This window comes from Mustela lutreola, chromosome 12 (genome assembly GCF_030435805.1).
Source record: "Mustela lutreola isolate mMusLut2 chromosome 12, mMusLut2.pri, whole genome shotgun sequence".
Taxonomy (NCBI): domain Eukaryota; kingdom Metazoa; phylum Chordata; class Mammalia; order Carnivora; family Mustelidae; genus Mustela; species Mustela lutreola.
In genome coordinates, this window is record NC_081301.1 from 8166080 (window position 1) to 8187498 (window position 21419).

General features: G+C 50.5%; 1 protein-coding gene across 12 annotated transcripts in view; it reads right to left on the bottom strand.

The window, feature by feature from the left end:
* Window positions 1-21419, bottom strand: part of RALGPS1 (Ral GEF with PH domain and SH3 binding motif 1) — a 272513-nt gene that overhangs the window by 172468 nt on the left and 78626 nt on the right. For all 12 annotated transcript variants that reach the window (XM_059143177.1, XM_059143178.1, XM_059143180.1 and 9 more), the window contains one exon: window positions 883-966. In XM_059143177.1, coding sequence (XP_058999160.1) covers window positions 883-966 — 84 coding nt within the window. The remainder of the gene's footprint in view (window positions 1-882; window positions 967-21419) is intronic.

Genomic DNA, 21419 nt, shown 5'->3' on the forward strand with positions numbered 1-21419 from the left:
TAGTTGGCCCAGGCCCCCATCATTCTTCCCTTAAGAGGGGGTGTGGATCTTCATACCTAGAGCAAAGGCTCTGGTTGGAACAAGTCAGTTTGCAGCGGGATGTGTGAGGCCAGGGGCCTGGCTGTGAGGCACTCAAAGAAATTCAACTCAACAAGCGTTTTCTGAGTATCTCATTGATTCATTTCACAAGCATTTACTGAGGGTCTCTCTTACCCTGAACATTAGGCAAGGGGGCGGGAGGCACAGTGGTGAACAAGACAGAGCCCAGAGACTGGCATAGAAGGGGGAGGAGGAAGAGCTCCACAGAGTGAGCAGAGATGAGCAAAGGGCCACACGGAGACAGAAGCACAGGGTTCAGTGAGAGAACGTGTGACAGCAAAGACCTCACACAGGCTGGGGATTCACAGAAAGCTCCCTGCAGAAGTGACATTCAAGCTGATCAGACTGGGAGCTGAACGGGGAGGAAGAATTCTGAGCTGAGAAGACGGCACATCTGGGGGCCTGAGGGGACAGAGATACGGTGCATCAGGAAGAGAAGGAAGGCCGGCCAGGATGGGCTGGGGAAGGGACAAGGGGTGGGGCGAGAGGGGTGGATGAAAACCTGACCCACTGTGCAGGACCCTGCAGGGCAATTAAGGTGCTGGAGCCTCAGCTTGGGTGGAACTGGAAGCCAATGAAGAGATTCAAATCCTCGAAAGATGGTTTCAGTTCCACCTGCTGTGAAAAAGGACTATGCAGGCAAAGAGGACTGATGGGCAGAGTGGGTTGGGAAGAAGGGTTTGGACCTGTGCCAGGTGCCTGTGACTAAACCCTAGCAGGGTGCCCAGTCCACAGGGGACACCTGTGCTACCTGCTCAGGCACATGCAAGGGGTACTGCTCACCTGATTAAACCTCCGGGTAAAGGCCACGACGTTGGGGGCGAGACTATGTTTCTCCTTCTTACTCCATCCACAGCTGGCAAGTTCCTAGGAAGCACAGAGTCAATTTCAGCAGTGATTCTTTCTAATCGGGAGGCAAAACACAGCAGGACATCTAACTGGAATGTGGACACGGACGTGGGGAAGGGCCGAAGCTCTGGCCATCCTTTTCTTCACCGGGATGGGTGAGGTTCTCCTCTGGAGAGAAGGGCTGGATCTGGAGATGGAGGTGCAGCCTGGGAACCCTACTCCCCAGGTGAGGATGGGAGGTCGGATAGTCTTCTCCATAACCCCAGCCACATTTCTCAGGATTTCTGTGCCAAAAATACCCTTAATGGCAAACTGCCTCTCTGCCAGCTCCCCTGAGACCCGAAGTCCCTTCTGAAAGCAAACTGTCCGAGAGAGGGCATAATGTGTTAGCTAGCAGGATCCTCCCGGTGAACTTAGAACTTAAAATTAAAATATGGCTAAAGGATCTCAGAGCTCATTGGCCATGTGACAGCCTCCATTCCTAGAATCAGAAAATGTCCTAGCCCAAGCCCACTGCAGTCAGAGAAGCTTCTGGAACTACCTCACACCCCTTCCCAAAGTCAGCCCCTCCCCTATCTTGTACAACCAACATTTGACCAGAAGGAGAGGCTGCCTTTGACATCTTCTTCAGGGGCTTGTCTCTTCTTTCTAGCAGGTTTAACGTTACATTCTGAATCACCAAATTACCTAAGTTTTACCTATCAGTGAGGCTGGTTCCTACCCAAGGGAGCTAATGGGAGCACTTCACCAGGACCACTTGGGGTGCGTAAGGGAACCAGGGAAAACCCATTACCCAACGCCCAGCATGTTCAGCTTGTGGCATGGGGGCCCTGGCAAAGAATGGAAGAAAGGAGGCAGATTAAATCTCTCCACTTCTGAGTTATAAGCCCTCCTTTTTAATTCATATCAGGCCTTGCTATTATTAACAGCACTTTTTTGCCACACACCTGGAACTTTATTTAATAAGGTCATTAGTGAGAGCCAACTGCCCACCAGCTGGAACAGGGGTCTACTAGCAAGTCTGGGAGGGCAGTGGGAATGGCCAGAGACAAAACCTGCAGGCTGAGCAGCTGTGCCCAAAGCACAGTGCCCTTCGAATGCTTCTCGGGACCCAACTATAAGCCTCAGACAGGCGGGTGCTGTGCGAAGGCTGGCTGGAGGCAGTGGGCAGCTCCCGACACAAGACCCCATGGCCTGCACCTGGGAGCTCTTGGACCTGGGAGCTCTCGGCCAGGAAGCCAAGGCTGTGCCCGCGGCTTCTCCCGAGACCGCCCCCTTTCTGCAAATGCACCATTCCTCCTCCGGGCCACCCACATGGAAGACACGGCCATCCCGGACCCTGCCAAGTCCTTCGCACCTTCAGTGTAGACCCTAAGTAACAGCAATGACAAGGACGCCAACGAGGGCTGCCATTCAGCAAGAGCCCCGATGGGGCAGTCAGGCGCCGGCCTCATCACGCCTCCTGTCGTCTCAAGCCACTCTCACCGTCTCCGGTTAGCAAAGAGGAAGGGCTCAGGATTTTTCCTCTCGAAGGAATACCTTGACCTTATTTCTTTTCTAATGTAAGCATAACTCTCTTTAAGATGTAGGATTTACCTGTTTACCATGATTCTTCCTGTTTTGAAAATGTGTATTCAACCTGACTCAGTTACACTGACTTCTCTCTCCCCTTTAGAACATACACTCAATTGCTTCTGCAAATGGGTATCAATGCCCTTTCCAAGTTAAATTATGAGAACAAGAGCAGTCTTCCTTGTGAATCCCAGAACCAGTCCTGGGAAGGTATGGGCTACAGTAAGATCGAAAAAAGAATTCATTAACCTGGCAATCAAGGACGGGGGCATGGCTGTCGCCCAGTTACTGGCTGATAGTTGCTCCTTCTGTTTTTTTCCCCAAATTCTTTAATACCCAGCAAAAGTTATACACGTATGTGTGTGTACACATGCACACATTTTAATTACAAGTACACAGTTAATTAAGAGTCTGTAATCTTACGTAGAATTAGACAGACTCTGCCTCCCCACACCAGCTGTGTGATCTTCTCAGGCACTGTCTTCTCAGAATCTCAATTTTCACATCTTAAAACGGGTATGACACTGTAATAACTAGGAAGCTCAACACGACGATTAAATGAGATTAAGACATTCAGAGCACACAGTACAGAACAAGTCCTCAGTAAAGGTTATCTCCCCTCCCCTCCCGAGGGTCCCACTGCTGTCAGACTCAGCATGAGCTCCAAACAGCCCTTCCTTCCCTCACACAACGCTCTCGTTGGGATCATAAATTATTAATAAAATCGATTACTGTTTCTCTCTCACTTTGCTGATGTCATGCACACAGGAACCAAAGCAAGAACTTAATACATCTGCCCTACATTTATTTGATTAGAACATTTCCAAGACCCTGATTCATAAATTGCTTGTACACTTCTTGGTTTTTGACAATTCCCTAAAGAACCTTTTGCAGTGAGAGACACGTAATATTTAAAATTAAAGCCTCAACAGAGTAAAACATTATGTTTGAGGGGTTCTTTGATGAAATGGATGGAGCAAAGGCCTTAAGAGCCAGAAGACCCCGGTCTAAATCCCAGCCCGGCCACATGATTCCCAGGTGACTCCAGGCAAGTTAACCTCTGGGGCTGCTGGTTTCATCGCTCATCAAACAGGGACACTGAAATCAACTCCACAGACTGGTGCCAGCAACTGAAAGAGGGAAAGCCTGGCAGAGGAGGTGACACGCAGGGCACAGGTCTGGCCCCCAGCGGACGGCAGGCAGCATTTGTTGAATGAATGGCGTAGGAGCGTTCCTCATACTCCCAAATTCAGGGCAGAAAGATTTATCAGGATGTCAAAAGAAGTAAGACCATTCTATCTGCACTAAAACAAGTCCTGGGCCCAACCTCCTTGGCCCTGTTCCTCTTCTGTGTTTGGCCTTATAGGATTACAAGAGATTCCATCTGTGTGAAGTGGGTTTGGAAGATGTGAAGTAATAGAATAAAACTCTTCCAGTCACTAATGCCTAAAAAAGGTCTATGCTATGGAACTGATCTGAGTGTAATTAAGTTCAAATTGACCAGAGGAGACAGGGCTGGTTCTAGAAGGAGCCAAGGGGCTGGGCTGAGGCTGGTGGCCCACAGCCCTGGTGAGTGGGCTGCCACACGCCCCCTCCCCCGGGCGCCAGGGCCCTGATCTCACCCAGTCTGTCCTCGGCTCTGAGTTCTCTGCCGAGGTCAATGGGATGTGAAAGCAGAGGAGTATGAGCCTGTGTGTCCTTTGCCAGCTTCCTCTGGGGCCTCTCTTCTTTCATGCGGATGCTCCCTGGCTTCATCAGGGACAAAACAGAAGCTGTGAGAAGAAAACTCTCTGCTACCAAATGTGCAAATTCACCTGTGCCCTCTCCCTTCCTCAGCTTCAGGGGAAGAGAGACCCTTTCCTCTAGGGGACCTGCTCTCCTCCTGGGCACTGGATCCCATCGCATCCCCTGCTCAGAAGCCTGCCCTCCAGCCCTCTCTCCCCCCTTCACCCCCTTCCTCTCCGTGGAGAGCAGTAACAGGAGGATGATAACAGCGAGGGCAGTTACGATGAAAGACATCTTTTCCAGGCCTCCGGCTCCTCTGGCTCCTACTCTTTCTTCTCCTTCCCAGTGAATTTCCTGAAAGGACAATCCGTACCGCTTCCTTCTCCACCTTCTTCCCTCCCCCTTCTCCACGGACACTGCTCGGTCCTCCACGGGTGACAGCCTCCTGGCTGGGCAGCCGCCCGCCCCTTCCCACTCCCTGGCCCTGCCCTTCAGCACCGAATTCTCTGGCCGCCTTCTCACTGCCTCACGATTGCCGTGCCCAGTCCCATTTTCTGGTTGCTTTCTTCTGTTCCGGCACTATCCACCACTTCCACCGAAATCTGTCCACGGTCTTCTTCTGCCCTGTTCTATGTCCATACTCCTCCCCGGGAGCCCACCTTTACTGCCATGGCTTCCACCGCACGTCTGTGCCCAGCCTGGGGTTCTCTCCTGAGCCCCAGACCAGGATATTTAGCCGCCTCCCGGCCACACGCTCATTGGTACCCCATAGGAACCTCAGCGTCAGTAGGCCCAGAGCGCAAAGGAGTCTGACCAGCTGCCTTAAATTTAAAAATGTAACATGTGAGGGGCGCCTGGGTGGCTCAGCGGGTTAAAGCCTCTGCCTTCGGCTCGGGTCGTGATCCCAGGGTCCTGGGATCGAGCCCCGCATCGGGCTCTCTGCTCAGCAGGGAGACTGCTTCCTCCTCTCTCTCTCTCTGCCTGTCTCTCTGCCTACTTGTGATCTCTCTCTCTGTGAAATAAATAAATTTTTTAAAAAATCAAAAAAAAATGTAACACGTGAGATTCAATTAGACACTCATTCTGGGAGTTGAAGAACAATGTTTATTACAAAGAAACTGGAAACAATTTCTAACGGATACAAAAACTTTTTCTTAATGCAAGCATTCCTAGGTGACAGCAAGAGTCACCACTGCGTTAGGCTCTCCCTGCAAGCTTCTTGGGGCCACACTGCCAGGAACGCCCCCAAGAGCTGCCAGTTTTGTGTGTAGGAGTTTGGCGGTCAGACCGTGTCTGGGGTCCATGAGGTAAGGCCCTGGAAGAGGAGACCGGGGGAGTGGGCCAAGTCCTCCCTGAAGACACTACAGGACCCAGGCCACAGGAAATTGGTGCTAACACATGGCCCTTCCACACAGGTGCTTGATCCTGACTGCAATCTTTTCCAAATCACATTCTTGAAACACGTCCCCGTGGAACATGCACCACTTTAAGAAGTCCCTATATGTGACCTTACAGAATACGACCGGCGGCCGCCGGCCAAGGGCCCCACATCACCATTCTTACTCCCTCTTCCACCCTCCATGTTTCTCCCCATTCCTCCTGTTCTAATATCTAGAACAATCTTCAGAAGAACTGGTGGGACAATCACACATAGCCAAAGAAGCTCTAAAAACATCCCAGGGAGTAGATGACCCACTGAGGCAGTCAGCGGGGACAGTGCCAGTTCCGGAGCTAGGGGTGGGGTCTAAGGAGTAAGGCATCTTAGGGCCTAGACTCTGGTGACATGATTAAGAACAGGCAAATAACAGAGTGGCTGCCATGTCCTTCAGGGCCTGCCAGGCCTTGTCACCCTGCAGGAAGCCACAGTAGCCAAGGTGTGTGACATCCATAGGCTCCTAGCGTGGAAGTGGGAGTTCTGGGGCTGGAGGCAGGGATGACAGATCCTCCATGGGGGCTTCCGACCTGGAGCCCAGCAGTGGGGCTGGCGCTGGTCTTAGGAGTGAGCTGGCAGGGCACAGTTGTACAGAGAGAGACTGCGGAGCCCAGCAGTTGAGGAGGCAGACGGACCACGGCTGACCTACAGCCACTGGCTCTGGGACCCTGAGCAGGTCACTTCCACTCCCAGGGCCTGACCTTGCTCTTCCGAAAACTGGCAGGATATCACCTCTCCCAGAGAAATTTTAAGGGGTAAGTGAGGAGATATTTGCGAACTGCTTAGCATGATGTCTGATACACTGTAAGTACTTCCGATGTGCTTCTTAAATAAATAAAATAATGCTCAGGGGGAAAGGCAGCACAGAGCGGATGGGAGCAGGGGCAGGTGATCCAGGCCAGGGAAGACCCTGCAGTCTGGTGGGGTAACACCCAGGAGAGCAGTCCCTGGGCAGCAGGACTCACAACTAGGCCAGGGATGGGGGTCAAGGCCCAGCCAGATAAGCAAAAACAAGATTTACTGAATACGAACTTTGTGCCAGAAACTGTGTCACACCTGACGCGCCATCTCACGTCATCCTTACAGGACCCTCAGAGCAGGTGCGGCTGCTGCCACCTTCAGCTTCTAAACGAAAAGCAACATCGCGAGTAGGTGTATTAATGTGCCCAGGCCACACACAGTCGGTGACAGTGGCAGCATGAGCCTGTCCTCGCCAAAGCCAGGCCAGAGCTATGGGCCTCACGGGGGACTCCAGCAGGCTCCCGGCCTCAAGCAGAGTGGGCGGTGTGCAGGAGCAGACCAAAGCAGAGGCTGGGCTGAGAACAGCAAGGCGGCCCGGGGGGCTGGAGCGGAGCAGCGGAGCAGCGGGAGGAGAGGTGGTAACAAAGGAAGCAGGCTGGGGGGTGGGGGGGGCTGGTCATCGCCTAGCCTGGAGGGCAAGAAACGACTGGAGTTTATCTTACCGGGTGGGGTGGGAAGGCAGTGGAGGGACTGGGTATAGGCAGCTCCCAAAGCCTCACACACATGATAGGTTTTATTGCCCTGAGAACATGAAGGAGAGAGTGGCAGAGTGGACGTAAACTCGCTCTTCCGCTAGGCTAGAGTCTAGTCCGCGCTATAATCTCATACGCGGGGTATGGTTTTCTTACAGGAGGGCAAGTCACTTCAGTAATTTGAAATAAACACCAGCAGGGGATGATGTGTGTATGGAGGAGGGAGGGAGGCAGGGCCCCAGGAGAAATGAACACGGGGCCCTCCAGAAGGCTTCAGAACCCTGGCTGGCCAAACCACAAGAGCAGGAAGGAACCACTGGGGACAAATGGGCACCTTCTTTGGCATCAGAGCGTGTGTCTCGTGGGCAGAGATCACTGAACAAGTACCAGCAGGTTATTCTTCCTCAGCTTGCAGTCCTACTAACGTCTACAGAATAACAACTCCCAACCACCGCTGTTTCATCAACTCCTCAAACTACTGTCTGTTCCGGACACATGTAGATTAAGGGTCATGAAGATGATGCAAATTTCCAAAAACATTCCCCCGCCAGGGCTAGTACTGGGCGGCTCTGCACAATTAGAACCAGCTGTCAACGCAGGGCAGCAGCCAACTGCAACCCTGCGAACAGTTCCCCGTCCACGTGACAGAGAAAGGGACCCAGTGAACAGAATGGAAAGCAGCCACTGGCAGCTCTGCTCACCCTGATTCCCAAGCCCGACAGAAGGCCCACAGGGCCACCTGCTCCTTTTCCACTCTTACGCTGGGGACTACGCTCAATTCCCTTTCTCCATATTCTCGGGAAATGCTTTTCCCAAGTAACAGTATTCAGATGTTCGCTTTTAAAAAACAGTACACTTTGGCTTTTTTGATTAGGGACCGAGTAGATGTTCATGACAGAAAACCTAGACAACACAGAAAGCTTAGAAGAAAATGTAAACCATCCATTAGCCTAAAACCCAGAGAACACCGGAATTTAGACTTGGACAATAAGAACAACAACTAATATTTACTGAGTGCTTTACTAAGCGCCACATATGCCACACCGTCCATCTGCTTGTCCACTGTGAATCCTCACAAGCCCGGGAGGTAAGTACCATTACGGCCCCATTTTGCAGATGAAGAAAGGGAAGCCTAGTTGGAAGCATTAGGCAATTTGCTCCAATCCTCACATATGGTCAGTGTGAGAGGCAAGACTCAAAGCCAGGTGTGTCGGTCTCCCAAGCCTGGCCTCTGAGCCACAGAAGGTCCCTGTCTAGAGGGCGGCAGCCATGACGCAGGGGCACACACACGTGCACACACACCACTTGCTGTCCCGAAAATCGATCTTCTGCCACGTCTGTGACTCCAGAGCCTGCCGCCGTCCTCACATCTTCCCGTCCCTCCATTTGCAGAGTTCCTGCGACACACATGACACCTCCTAGAAACAAGTCATCCTCATTGTCCCCTGTGGGTTTCCCTCTGAGTTCTAGATGGAAATTTTAGCTTGTCCTTTCACTCTGCTTTGGTTTTCCATCTCCTCTACTGCTCACCATTCCCACAGCAGTCTGAGTTCGGGAGTCACGTTTTTCGGCACAAACAGATCCTTCCTGATCTTGATCCTCATGTGCCACGGGGTCACCCTGAACACTGCTGGGAAAGCGAAATGAAATTTCTGGAAGTACCTGCTTCACGGGAAGACATAGGCTCGGACCTAGACTTCGTACTGCCTTCCATTTACTGGCCAACTAAAACTTTTCTGTGTCTGGTGAGTATGTTAAATACCACGTCGGAAACTGGAAAAGTTAACTCAGACAGTCCGGGGCCACATGATTTTACCAGTGAGTCCTCTCAGACTTTAAAGGAACACCAAATTCTCATGCTAAATAATTTATTTAAGAGCACAAAAAGTAACGGGAAGCAGCCCCAAACCCTGACACGAACAAATACAGAACAAGGGGGGGGGGTAGAATGAGCCCCACATGATCTAGAAGGTGTGTCTAAGAAATACAAGAACAAGCTAATATTTTGAAGACTATTAACATAATAACAGCACATCAATAAATCAAAGAAAAAAATGTGATATAATCCTCTCAGATATTGAAAGGTAATAAGTAAAATGCAACATTCCATTTGAGATTTTATTTTTTTTAAGATTTTATTTATTTGACAGACAGAGATCACATGTAGACAGAGAAACAGGCAGAGAGAGAGAAGGAAGCAGGCTCCCTGCTAAGCAGAGAACCCGATGCAGAGCTCGATCCCAGGACCCTGGGATCATGACCTGAGCCAAAGGCAGAGGCTTTAACCCACCGAGCCACCCAGGCGCCCCTCATTTGAGATTTTAAAAAGAAAAAAACCAGTCAGCTGGTTAAGCTGCTGACTCTTGACTTCAGCTCAGCTCATGATCTCAGGGTCGTGAGATGGAGCTCTGTGTCAGGCTCCGTGCAGGGTGCGAAGTCTGCTTGAGATGTTCTGTCTCTCCCTCGGCCCCTCTCCTCCATTCACAGGAACTCCCTCTCTCTTTCTCTCTCAAATAAATAAATAAACCTTTAAAAAGAAAAAAAAGAGTCTTAGAAGCTCAGTAATATGTATCTCAAGCCAACAGCCATCATTATAGCAAAGAGAAGAGAAAGCCTGCAGGAATTTGAATTACAAAGAGAAACAGGTGGTACGGGAGGTTCCTTGTCTGAACCACAGAACACAGAAGATGATCTGAGCAGCTTTCTTCTTTCTCAGCAGGTTGGTACCTTCATTACCTACAATGGACCTTCAGGCATTAAGCTTGACTTTCTCGTGATTTCTGGTTGAGGAAGGCCTACAAGCTATAGCCCAGCACTCGTCAACAGAAATGTCACACAAACCATGTATTTTAAATGTTCTAATGCCATATTAAAAAGGAGGGTGTGGGGGAAAACAGGTGAAAATAACAATTTATTTTGTCTAACTCAATACATCCAAAATACTTTCTGACCTGTAATCAGTATAAAATATGACAAATTATGATGAGATAGCTTGACCCTTTCTTTGAAATCTGGTCTGGTTTTTACACATATGGCACACTTCAGTTCGGACTAGCCAGATTTCAAGTGCCCAAGAGATGCATGCAGCCACCATTTTGGTCAAGAGAGTTCTCACCAATGTACAAAGGCACTAAATATATACAATACAATGTACAAAGACACTAAAATATAAGGTTTACTGGGGTGCCTGGGTGACTCATTCCGTTAAGTATTTCAACTCAGCTCATAACCTCAGAGTCGTGACATCAAGATCCATGTCAGGCTCTACACTGAGCGTGCAGCCTGCTTGAAATTCTCTCTCTCTCCCTCTGTCCCTCCGCCCCCCACCATGTTTGCTTGTGCTCTCTCTCACTTTCTCTCTCTCAAAAAATAAAATATAAGGTATACTCATTGAAAAGGAGGAGTCAGGGCAGGAGAATGGAAGACAAGCCGAGAAGCCCCATCAGTGGGGCCAGCGTGAGATGGGGAGCCAAGACAGACAGCTGAGAACCACAGAACAAGGTCACCCCAGGACACGCAGGGAGACTGAAGGGGGTGACGACCTGCACATGACTGCCCCAGATTCTTTATGCCTCCCTTACATAAGGTCTGTCCCCACCTACACTCTCCATCCCCCCAAAGGGAGCTGGGGCTTGTCACTAAGCAGCTAGATAGGTCCGGCCACAGCTGTTAGAAGGACTCAGGTTACAGACGGAACGACATCAATTCAAAAAAGGCAGAGAAAGACACATGCAGTTCGCGCAGGTCATGTCGTGCGTTCATGGGGACTCTCGAAGTCAGGAGTGCTGGGTTCTAATCTCAGCTGTGCCTGAAACCCCTTCGAGACTCCGGGCCAGTCCTATCCTCTGTGGAGGCTTGGTGTCCTGTCTATAAAATGCAGTGGCACCGGATGGTCTGTAAGTTCCTCCCAGTTCTCCCATTCTGTGAGCAAAGAGAAGCAGAGGCCCATGTCTGGCTTGATATAAAAACACTATTAAGTAAGACCTGCCTCTGGAGACTGCGTGACTGCAGTGGTTTTCCTTCTCCAAGTGTTCGGAGGGGGTGTGAAGAGGCTGAGGCTGAGAGGCAGTTCTGAAGGGGTAGGACGCTCTTGGCCCCACAGGGACGGAGTGGACATGACAATGTGGTGAGGCAGGAGACAGGAAACAGCTGTGGGGGAGGCGGGCCGGGAGCAGATGGGGGCTCACGCGCAGAAAAAACACAAATGACCAGTGCAAACGCGGGTTCCAGAAAGACAGAAGGGGAGGGAGCAAGAGAAAGGGGAGAGGGAAAAAGGAGGGGAGGAAGGAGAGGAAGAAGGAAAGAAAAGAGAGAGAAAAGACAGAAAAAGGCATTCCAAAGCAGAAGGGTTCAGCTGCAGGCCGTCTCTGGAAGTGGGGTGTGGCCGGCGAGAGGTGCGCACAGACGGAGCAGGGGAGGTAGAGCCGGCCAGCGAGCTGTGCAGGCAGGAGAGAACTCAGGAGAGGGAGAAACGAATGGGTAGCACACGTGAAGCATCCCACATGTTTTCCATGCCCCTGACAAAAAGCAGTCTCGGGGCGCCTGAGTGGCTCAGTGGGTTAAAGCCTCTGCCTTCGGCTCAGGTCATGATCCCAGGGTCCTGGGATCGAGCCCCGCATTGGGCTCTCTGCTCCACATGGAGCCTGCTTCCTCCTCTCTCTCTCTGCCCTACTTGTGATCTCTGTCTGTCAAATGAATGGATAGACTCTTTAAAAAAAAAAAAAAAAAAAAAAAAAAAAAAAAAAAAAAAAGCAGTCTCTGAGGGGCGCCTGGATGGCTCAGTGGGTTAAGCCTCTGCCTTCAGCTCAGGTCATGATCTCCGGGTCCTGGGATCGAGCCCTTTAAAAAAAAAAAAAAGCAGTCTCTGAGGCTACACGTCAGGAGCACTCACGACTGGCTGGTCGGACACCGAGGGGCCAACCCTGGCCACCTAACACCTGGGACTCATCTCGGGAGGCTGAGACCTGCATCGTGTGGCCCCGGCTCTCACCAGACAGGAAGAAAACACGGCGGGAACAGACTGAGCTAAGCGACCAGGGGCCTCGCGGCTCCTCCTCATTTTACAAGGCAAGCAGGGTCCTTCCAGACAAGCTCAGTAACATCCCCAGCCGGAGAATAATAGTAATAAAACAACAATAATAATAGTAGTGAACAGCCTGCTGACTGTGTGCCAGGCACTAGGCTAAAAATACTTTCCTTACAGCATGTCTGTGCTCTTGAACGATGGCACCCATTGGTGTCATTTTTTATTTCAATCATTTCTACACCCAGTGTGGGGTTCAAATTCATGACCCCAAGATCAAGAGTCACATGTTCCACTGACTCAGCCAGCCAGGGGCCCCAGAAAGGGCTTTTATTGTCCCCAGTTTACAGGCAAGCAAAACTGAGATTCAGAGAGGGTAATTAACTCATCCAAGGTCACATAGTAAATAAATGACAAGACTAGGATTCAGATGGGGTCTGCATGACTCCAAGACCCAGACTCTTAGCCACTGTGCTCTCAGCCTGGCCAAGCACTGTTACCATGATCTTAGGCCAACACTTTGAATAATCCTGACTGAGGATCTACAAAGTGGCCAGCACTACAGCGGTTACAACATAAAAAAGACGGGAAGAGAACTCACTACCAGGTACTGCTGTTTCCTAACTTCTAGGTAGTGTACAATGTACTTTCACCTACTTTATTTTGTTTAAGCTTTAAAACCATTTTTTAGTGTTCTCCGGGCAGTGTTTAATCAGGTATACTCGAATGTAAGACAAATTTCTTCACAAAACAAAATATTTTTATTTATTTGACAGAGAGAGACACCCCAAGTAGGCAGAGAGGCAGGTAGAGGTGGGAAGCAGGCTCCCCACTGAGCAAAGAGCCCAAGGCGGGGCTCGATCCCAGGACCCTGAGATCATGACCCGAGTGGAAGGCAGAGGCTTAACCCACTGAGCCACCCAGGTCCCCCAAAACAAAATATTTTTATATGCTTAGAGGTTTCTAAGCCCCCTTGTTCCAGACAGCAACAGAAGCAGCTCCTTCTTAGCACTCTGTCAAGAAGATAATATTTTAAGCTCTGCAGAACTGTGATTTCTTTTGTTATTACTAAAATTAATTTCATGTCTGTTTTTATTTTCTTATTACTATAGCTGACATATAAGGTAATATTAGTTTCAGGTGTCTAGCACAGGGATAGACAATTCGACACATTCTACCCATCACTCAAATATACATCACCATGGTGGGCTAGTCACCATACAATCTTGTTATAATATTACTGACGATATCTCCTCTGCCAAACTTATAGTTTTCACTACTCCATTTTATAGATAAACCCTCTGAGGCTCACAAAGATGAAATAATTTATGCACATTCATCTAGATAGCAAACGACAGACACCAGAGCCTGAGCTTTTAACACAAAAAGGTCCCAGAGGGAGACTGAGGAATAAGCTAAGACAACCGGACAGGGACAGGGGCTGGACAGGCTTCATTCAAAAAGGCCGATGCGGGTGGGAGCAGCTACTGTAGAAAATGATGAGCCTGGAGGTGGCACAGGAGCCCAAGGCTGTCCCGGGCCTCAAGACATCCCCCCCCAGCTCCTCGCGGCGCCAGGCTGACTGCAAAAGGGGCCATGGGTAAGCGTTCACTCACTTGCGACTTTTTTTTTCCAAGCCATCACACTGAAACAGTCTTCTCCCCCACCCACAGTCACTTGCTTTTTGATCACAAGCAGCTTGAAGCTCCTGGACAGAGCAGGATTTGGGGAAACAAACCAAGACTTTGATAAATTCCAGCAAGGCGACACAGCGCGATGTATTACAGCGGTGCCGGGCTGTGCTGACATTCCAGCCGTCTGATGATGACCACAGACGGCTGCTGCACAAGGAGACCGGGAGGAACCAGGAGGAACGGCTCTTTCAGAAAGCTGTTTCCTCTCCTGAAAGGCTAAAAGGAAAAACCAACCTTTCAAATGTTTGATCTATACAGGGATACTTATTTAAATTAAGTGTGAGGAAACCTTTCAGACACTAAAGCCACAAGCAAGCCTCTGAAGGCATGAAACCACCTTTTATAAGACTAGAGTGAGACCGTGGCTTTGGTCCCACCCTCAGGCCTGGCCAGCCTCTCGAAGCTGTCCCCAGCCCCCATCTAATCAGTAACACACAGCCAGTCTCACCCAATGCCTTCTCCGTGCCGCGCACTGTGAAAGGCTTGGGGACCGGGTGTTGAACGGGCATGTGCCTTCCAGTAGAGAAGACAGACAGTGATTATGAACATGTTATAAGGCACCTAAGGACAGATCAGAGTGCGACAACCATGTACTGGGAGCTGGCTTAGCTGAGGAGCAGGGACTCGCACTGAGTCAGTGACAGAGAGGACTGTCACAGAGAAAAGCAGGCGCACAGGCCTGGGGGTAAAGCCAAGGACCAGGGCAGAAACCAAAGCTGGTCTGAAGCAGAGGAGTGAGTGGGGAGGGCTGGGAGAAGGGCCGGGAAGGGACACACCGGGCCTCACTCGGCCTGTACTCCCATCTTACAGACGTGTTCTGAAGAGGCTCAGTGACGTCTGAAGAGGTTTGAAGAGGGAGAGGTTTGAAACCTGCAGGGTGGCCGGTAGAGCAGGATGGGGCAGACGTGGGTATAGAGCTGTCCTCGGGGGCATGAGTGCGTACAGGGAGGACGCGCGGCAAGAGGCAGCCCGAAGCTGGGAGGCAGCACTGGGGAGAGAGATGGGAGGCTGGGAGACGGGAGCGGAGAATGTGAGAGACAGAGGTCGCCCACGACAGACACCACGGTTTTGGCCCGATGGGTCAGGCCCCAGCAGGGTTCCAGGAAAAGAAACAAAGGTCTGGTTTGGGGTACGCCATGGCCAGACTTTGGCTGCTGCTTCTTCAGTTTCTTGAAGGAAGCACAGCTCTTCCAGCCTTCTGACCAAGTCCCAGGACTGGGCATGGCATTCACGGCTTCCATACTTCGGCCCCCTACCGCCAATCTACCTTTCCACACACCCTTCCCTCTCCTTTGTTCTAGCCAAACTAACCTGCTACTGGTCCCTGCACGTGGCCACTTTCTTCCCAATGGCCTTACCTGTGTTCAAGCTGCTCCATCTCCCTCGAATGCCCTTTCTCCTGATCTTGTGTCCAAATCCTACAAATCCCTGCGGGCCACAAAGAAAGAGGACCCCCTCCAGGATGCTTTGCCCACTGCCCCAGCTAGAAGTACTGGCTCACTTCCCACATACCACTTAGTCTATCCCCTTTAATGTGACCCTTAAAATTCTTTATAGAAATTTCCCGCCTTTCCCATTAGACTAGGGACTCCTCATTCATCCCGAAGTCCCTGAGAACACCAAGCAGGGAGCATCACGTGTGGTAAGTGCTGGACAAGTAAATACTAAGCATGGAGCCCGCTAGCCCCAGCAGGCCCCAGGATGCCTCAGCCAGCACAGCAAGGCTGTTTGGAAGAACACCTCTTCTGACTACATTCAAACCTACAGCTCCATTCAGAGACCTGAGCTATGTGGCTCCCTCCAGCCACCACACAGATTCAGCACCGCAGCTGGGACCGCCCAGTCGTACTCTGGCCACCCCCACATCAGAGGGCAGCGGCTTGGCACCTCCCACAGCCTCACCGTCACCTTCAGGGGTCACCTGGGGTCTGAAATGGACTGTGGGGACGCTGCAGGCAAGGGCTGGCCAAGAGGAGGAAAGGGAGGCCGAGGAGCAGGGCTCTGCCCCACAAACTGGGGCAGGGCTGGGGAAAGACGGTGCGAATCTGCCACACAAGGAAGGGCCCGGGGAATAACATTTTGAGAGCTTCCTCTCTCCAAAAAGTTTATCCACAATGCAGAGGGGAGGAAAAGGAAAAAAACCAAGAGATCACTTCTCATTTTATGAGTAGGTTTTATCCAAGAACCTCATATTTTCCACTGAAGGAAAAGCCAATCTACATCTAAACTTTCAAAACTTACACTCAAGAGCAAGAAACAATCTTCAGCCATAAATTAAAAGCTTGCTTTAAACTCTCATTTCTCAAGAGAGTCAGGGCTTCACAGCCCTCCATGCCCCAGAAGTTGGGCCCTGCCTGTCCGCCCGTCTAGTCAGAAAGCAAACAACACAGGCTATTTGTAATGACAGGCAAACACTAATGAATTTCGGAGCATGTCTGGTGCTTGCATTTATGGATCATAAAATCATCTGGCTTCTCCCCCCGTGCTGACATGCCAATGAGGCAACCCTGAGTATTTACAAGCAGGAAGGGGACTGCCAGGACCACTCTGTGAGAGGGAGGCTGGGGGTTGAGGGGGATGGCTTGTTAACCTTCCCATTCCATACAAACCCATTTTTATGCTCTTACAGTCACAGCCTAAACCTTGGCATGCAAAATCCCATTAAATGCTATTTATTTTTTTAAACATCTTGAGGTGGGAAAGAGAGTCAACCTAACTGTCTCAATTGCCTAAGGTATAAACCCAGTCAGAAGTTACCAAAATGGCTTTTTAAATACCAGCTAGATATAAAGAAAGGATTTGAAATGCAGTTAGATTTTTCCAGTTAAACATATAATTTGTCTAATACACCCTACTAAATTCTAAGTGTTTAGAAAAAAGGTACTTCCATAAAACATAGGCTTTCAGTCTAGGAACACCACACACAGGCTCAGCCCCCAGGGTAGAGCCCCTCATTGCCCAGCCAAGGCGGAGTCCCGTTCCGGCCACACTGCCATGACCACCTGGGAGGAAGGGACCGTGGTGGCTTGGGACTCTTTCCATTGACAGGAGGTCTGGGGGAGCCTCTACGGAACCCAGGTAGCCCAGACAGGCCACAGTTTATCTGGGGCCCTCCAGAGGCTGACGCTCATTTCTCGAGGAGGTGCACATCAGAGACCATAGGAGGAGTTCTATGATGCAGAATGAGCCCCTGTATAAGGGGAATCTTTCTTGACTCCAAAGGGTTGTGTGAAGTTCACTTTCTAACAGCCAAGTGTCCCCACATCTGACTTAAGCTGTGAACAAGCAAAGACTGCCCAAACATGGACAATTCAGAGCCACTAACGGGCAGGAGCCATCATTCACTCAACCAACTCCCCCTCCCCCGGCCCCGCCCCCCTTCTCGGGTTCAGAAACCGGCACAATATGAATGTGAGAGACACCGACCAGAGCAGATAGGTCAGAACCAGAAGGTCCCCAAGAAACAAAGGACATACTAGGACAAGGGGACACTGAAAGACACTGGTTCCCCATGACTCGCATTTTGGGGGTGTCTGCCCAGCTCTTGACCATTCGGGGAACTGCAACTTGTCCTCAACCCCATCACAGGCATATCACTTCCAGGGACAGAAGCCCGACCCCCACTGGGCCATTAGTAATTCCTAGTATATGGATCCGGAATCCAGAAGGAGGGAAAGAGAAAAACGTCAGCATCTAGGGCTCAGGAGTCCTGGGCAGCCACGTTGTGCCCCCCTTGCTGGCAGGGAAGGGTCAGAGGAAGCCAGAGGAAGCCAGAGGAAGCCCCGAGAAAAAGAGAGGAGAAAAGGGAAGAGATGAAAGACTAGAGCCTGCCCAGACTTCCAGGCCCAGAGTCCAGCTTCTCTTTACTTCCAGGTTCCATCAGATACCCCCGGAGGCTTACAGCAAATTCCCCTTTTGTCAAGCTGGCTTGAGCTGTTTTCTGCTATTTAAAACTAAAAACATCCTGAATGATGTTGTCTCCCACCTCTTTGTTCTCAGCCCATCAGCCCGGATGGTCTCAATGAAGAAAAAGGCAAGGAAGGGATGGGAAGGCCTGATGGAGGCCCCTCTCTCAGGGACACCAACCAAACAGGAGTCCACAGACCTCCTTCCCAGAGGCAGGAGTCAGGAACCATAGACCAGGGACATGGCTTCTGAGGGATTCTAGAATCTGCTGACACTCTGGATGTACAGTTGCTTTCCTGCCTCCCTCCAGAGGGGTTAGCAGTTAAATTTCAACAAAATCAGGGCTGTGGGCAAATCCTTTAGAGAAATGGGAAGGGTGGAGATTAAGTGAGTATCTTGTCCCACAGACGCCCTGGAGGACTTTTGCTCTAGGGTATGAACGTTCCAAGAAGGGAAAGCTGGCCTGAACCCTGAGGCTCAGAGACTCAGAGAAGAGAACTGCAGAGGCTGCCCAGCAGCACCTGGAAAGGCCGAGATTACAACCTGAGTAGGCCACACACCAAAGTCCATGCTCCCAACCCAACTCCTTTAGAAAATTTCACCTGCCAACTCTTCTTTGCCTGGGGCCTTGGGCAAAGAATTTAAGACCACCAAGAAAATAAGAATAATGAAGTTGGACCTCTTCCCCCAACCTCCCACCAGAGAGGCTATATTGGTCAATGAATATTGACACAGTCATCAATGAAGGGTGGTCCTGCTGAGCGCCTTGGTGGATTTGAGAATGACACTGGGCTACAGTTGCTGGGGCATCTGAACTGCTCTGCACAGGGAAGGGAAATGGATGGTCCGGAGAGAGGAACGCAGAGCTGGGAAAGCCAGGAGAGGTTGGGATCAGCGAAGGGGCCCACAATGATGGCATAACCAGTGGGTGCTTTAGAAATAGTGGTGCCTACAAGGCTTGCCATGGGTTTCCATGGCTCCCTAGCACTTGAGCAGCAGATCACTCGGGAGAGCTTGCGGGAGTGGCTGCATCACTGTGGTCCAGCATAGAAATGGTGTATGTGACAGAAGTAAGCCTCTGGGAACTTGTATGGAAAGAAAAGCTCTGACCTTCTTAAATCTGTAGAACTGGGATTCAAGATTCAAGACCAGTTTATGTCCCTGTCAGAGAGACATCTGTGTGATGATGATGGCAATAACAACTGAGGGGAGAAGAAAAAGAGGAAGAGAAGGAACCCCAGCAGCAACCCTGAACTGAGCATTGACTACATCTGTCCCAGCCAGAGTGCTAAGTAAGGATCTGAATGCATTATCAAACAAACCCTCCCAGTAACCCTATGGAGTAGCTACTGTTGTCCTCGCTATTTCACAGATGAGATAATGAAGGCTTAGGAGGAACCTGCCCAAATTCACACAGCTGGTTTGCGGTGGAGGTGGGATCTCGAACTCAGCTGTCCAAACCATAACTCATGCTGCTAACCAGTATGCCACAGAGTCTCCCCTGAGATACTCTGCTTGAGCCCTGACCCCTCCCTTTCCCTTCTGGAGGGTTCCTATCCAAGGGATCCTATCCAAGATGCTCCTCTCCACACGGCGTCTCCCCATCCAGCTGCTCTAGTGATCACGAGAGCCATTTCTCTCAAGACATCCCCTTCAGCAGCTTTGCATTCCCAACTTCGGGAACACTTTGGCCTCTAATGAGTCTCCAGTGGCATGACAGCCCCTCAGACCCATCTATTAGCTTAGGGGTCCTCCTATAGACAGAGCTGGGTCAGCAGCCCCTAGGAACCTAGAATTCTGCCGGAGGGCCTGCAGATTAGGTCCACAGAACAGCCCCAACCTGTACCTTCAGGCACTGGGCACCTCAAATTCAATACGCACAAAACCACATCCTCTGAGTGCCCCCCAACATCTGCTTGACTCCTGGCTATTCAAGTTGCTCGGGGGTCTGTGCACGTGACCCAGCCAGCACAGCGCTCCTGTCAGGCCTCTGTCCTCCCTGCCCCACTCTCTCACCTCAGGCCTTGGTACCTGCTGCACCCTCCGCTGGAAAGATTCCTTCTCCTCCCCCTCACTTGACCAACTCACGTCATTCCTCAGGTCTTGGCTCCTAGATCATCTGTCCTGACGCGCTTTCCTAAAGCCCCTCCGCCACCCTGAACCGAGTCAGATGCTACCATAGCACATGTATCTCCCTGACAATAGCCCTCACTGTTCCTCGCTGACGTGCATCTTTTTTTTTTTTCTGAAAATTTATTTGACAGACAGAGATCACAAGTAGGCAGAAAGGCAGAGAGAGAGAGAGGAAGGAAAGCAGGCTCCCTGCCAGGCTCGATCACAGGACCCTGAGATCATGACCCGAGCCGAAAGCAGGGGCTTTAACCCACTGAGCCACCCAGGCGCCCCTGACATGCATCTTGAATAGGCTGTCTTCCCTTCCTAGACTACACGCAATGTGCAGGGGAATCACCTCAAGATCGAACACGCTCACCTTTGTGTGTCCGGCTCCCAAGTCAGGACCTGGCCACGGCAGGCCCTGAGGAACTAACTGCTGATTGAACGAGAGGTACCCTCTATCAACCTCCAGGAAGTCAAGTGATTTGAAAAACTGAGTTTTCCAGACAGCGGAGGTTGAACTCTTCCAGCACAGCATAAATATTCAGTGAGTCCGTGAAAACTGACTGAACGAACACTGTGTCCAGCACTGTGCCCAGCATCCGAGAGACAAAGACACCAGATGTGGTCCTGCCCTTGAGCTGCAGAGTCTTTGGAACCTAAGGAAAGCTATGGGCTCCCTCCCCAGTAAAATGGGAATAACACAATTGTGAAACTTTGTACGTAATTTATCTTAACATAAAATCTAAATGGCAAAATATTTTCATAGATTATTTCTCTCTGATTTTTTTAAGATTTTATTTATTTATTTGAGAGAGAGAGAGAGAGAGAGGGAAAGCACAGAAGGAGAGTAAGAGGGAAAAGCAGAATCCCTACCGAGCACAGAGCCCGATGCGGGGCTCCATCCCAGGACCCGGAGATCATGACCTGAGCCGAAGGCGAGGCTGAACCTATCGATTCACCCAGGTGCCCCTCTCTCTGATTTTTTCAAAGATAAAATAAATACAAAAGTAATGCCAATATCCTGAAAAGAATCAAAAGAAATTCAAACTGTGCTAAAAGGGCAAACATGAGCCACAATGTGGTTCTCGCCTGCAGCCCGGCACGAGAAAGGCAGTTTCCGGGGGCTGACGTGTGGACCCTTGACCCCACCACTGGCTCTACCCCTGACCAGCCCTCTGATGCTGGACACATCGATTAATCTCTTTGGCCTCAGTCTTCCCATTTGAAAATGCAGATAATAAAGGTGCCTACCTTATAAAACCATTGTGAATACTCAATGGTTCAGTTTATGTTAAATTATTAGAAATAGTGACTGACACATACTAAGCATCCAAAAAATATGGGTATACTATTACTGAACTTAAAATTATATTGTAGGGCGCCTGGGTGGCTCAGTGGGTTAAGCCGCTGCCTTCGGCTCAGGTCATGATCTCAGGGTCCTGGGATCGAGTCCCGCATCGGGCTCTCTGCTCGGCAGGGAGCCTGCTTCCTTCTCTCTCTCTCTCTGT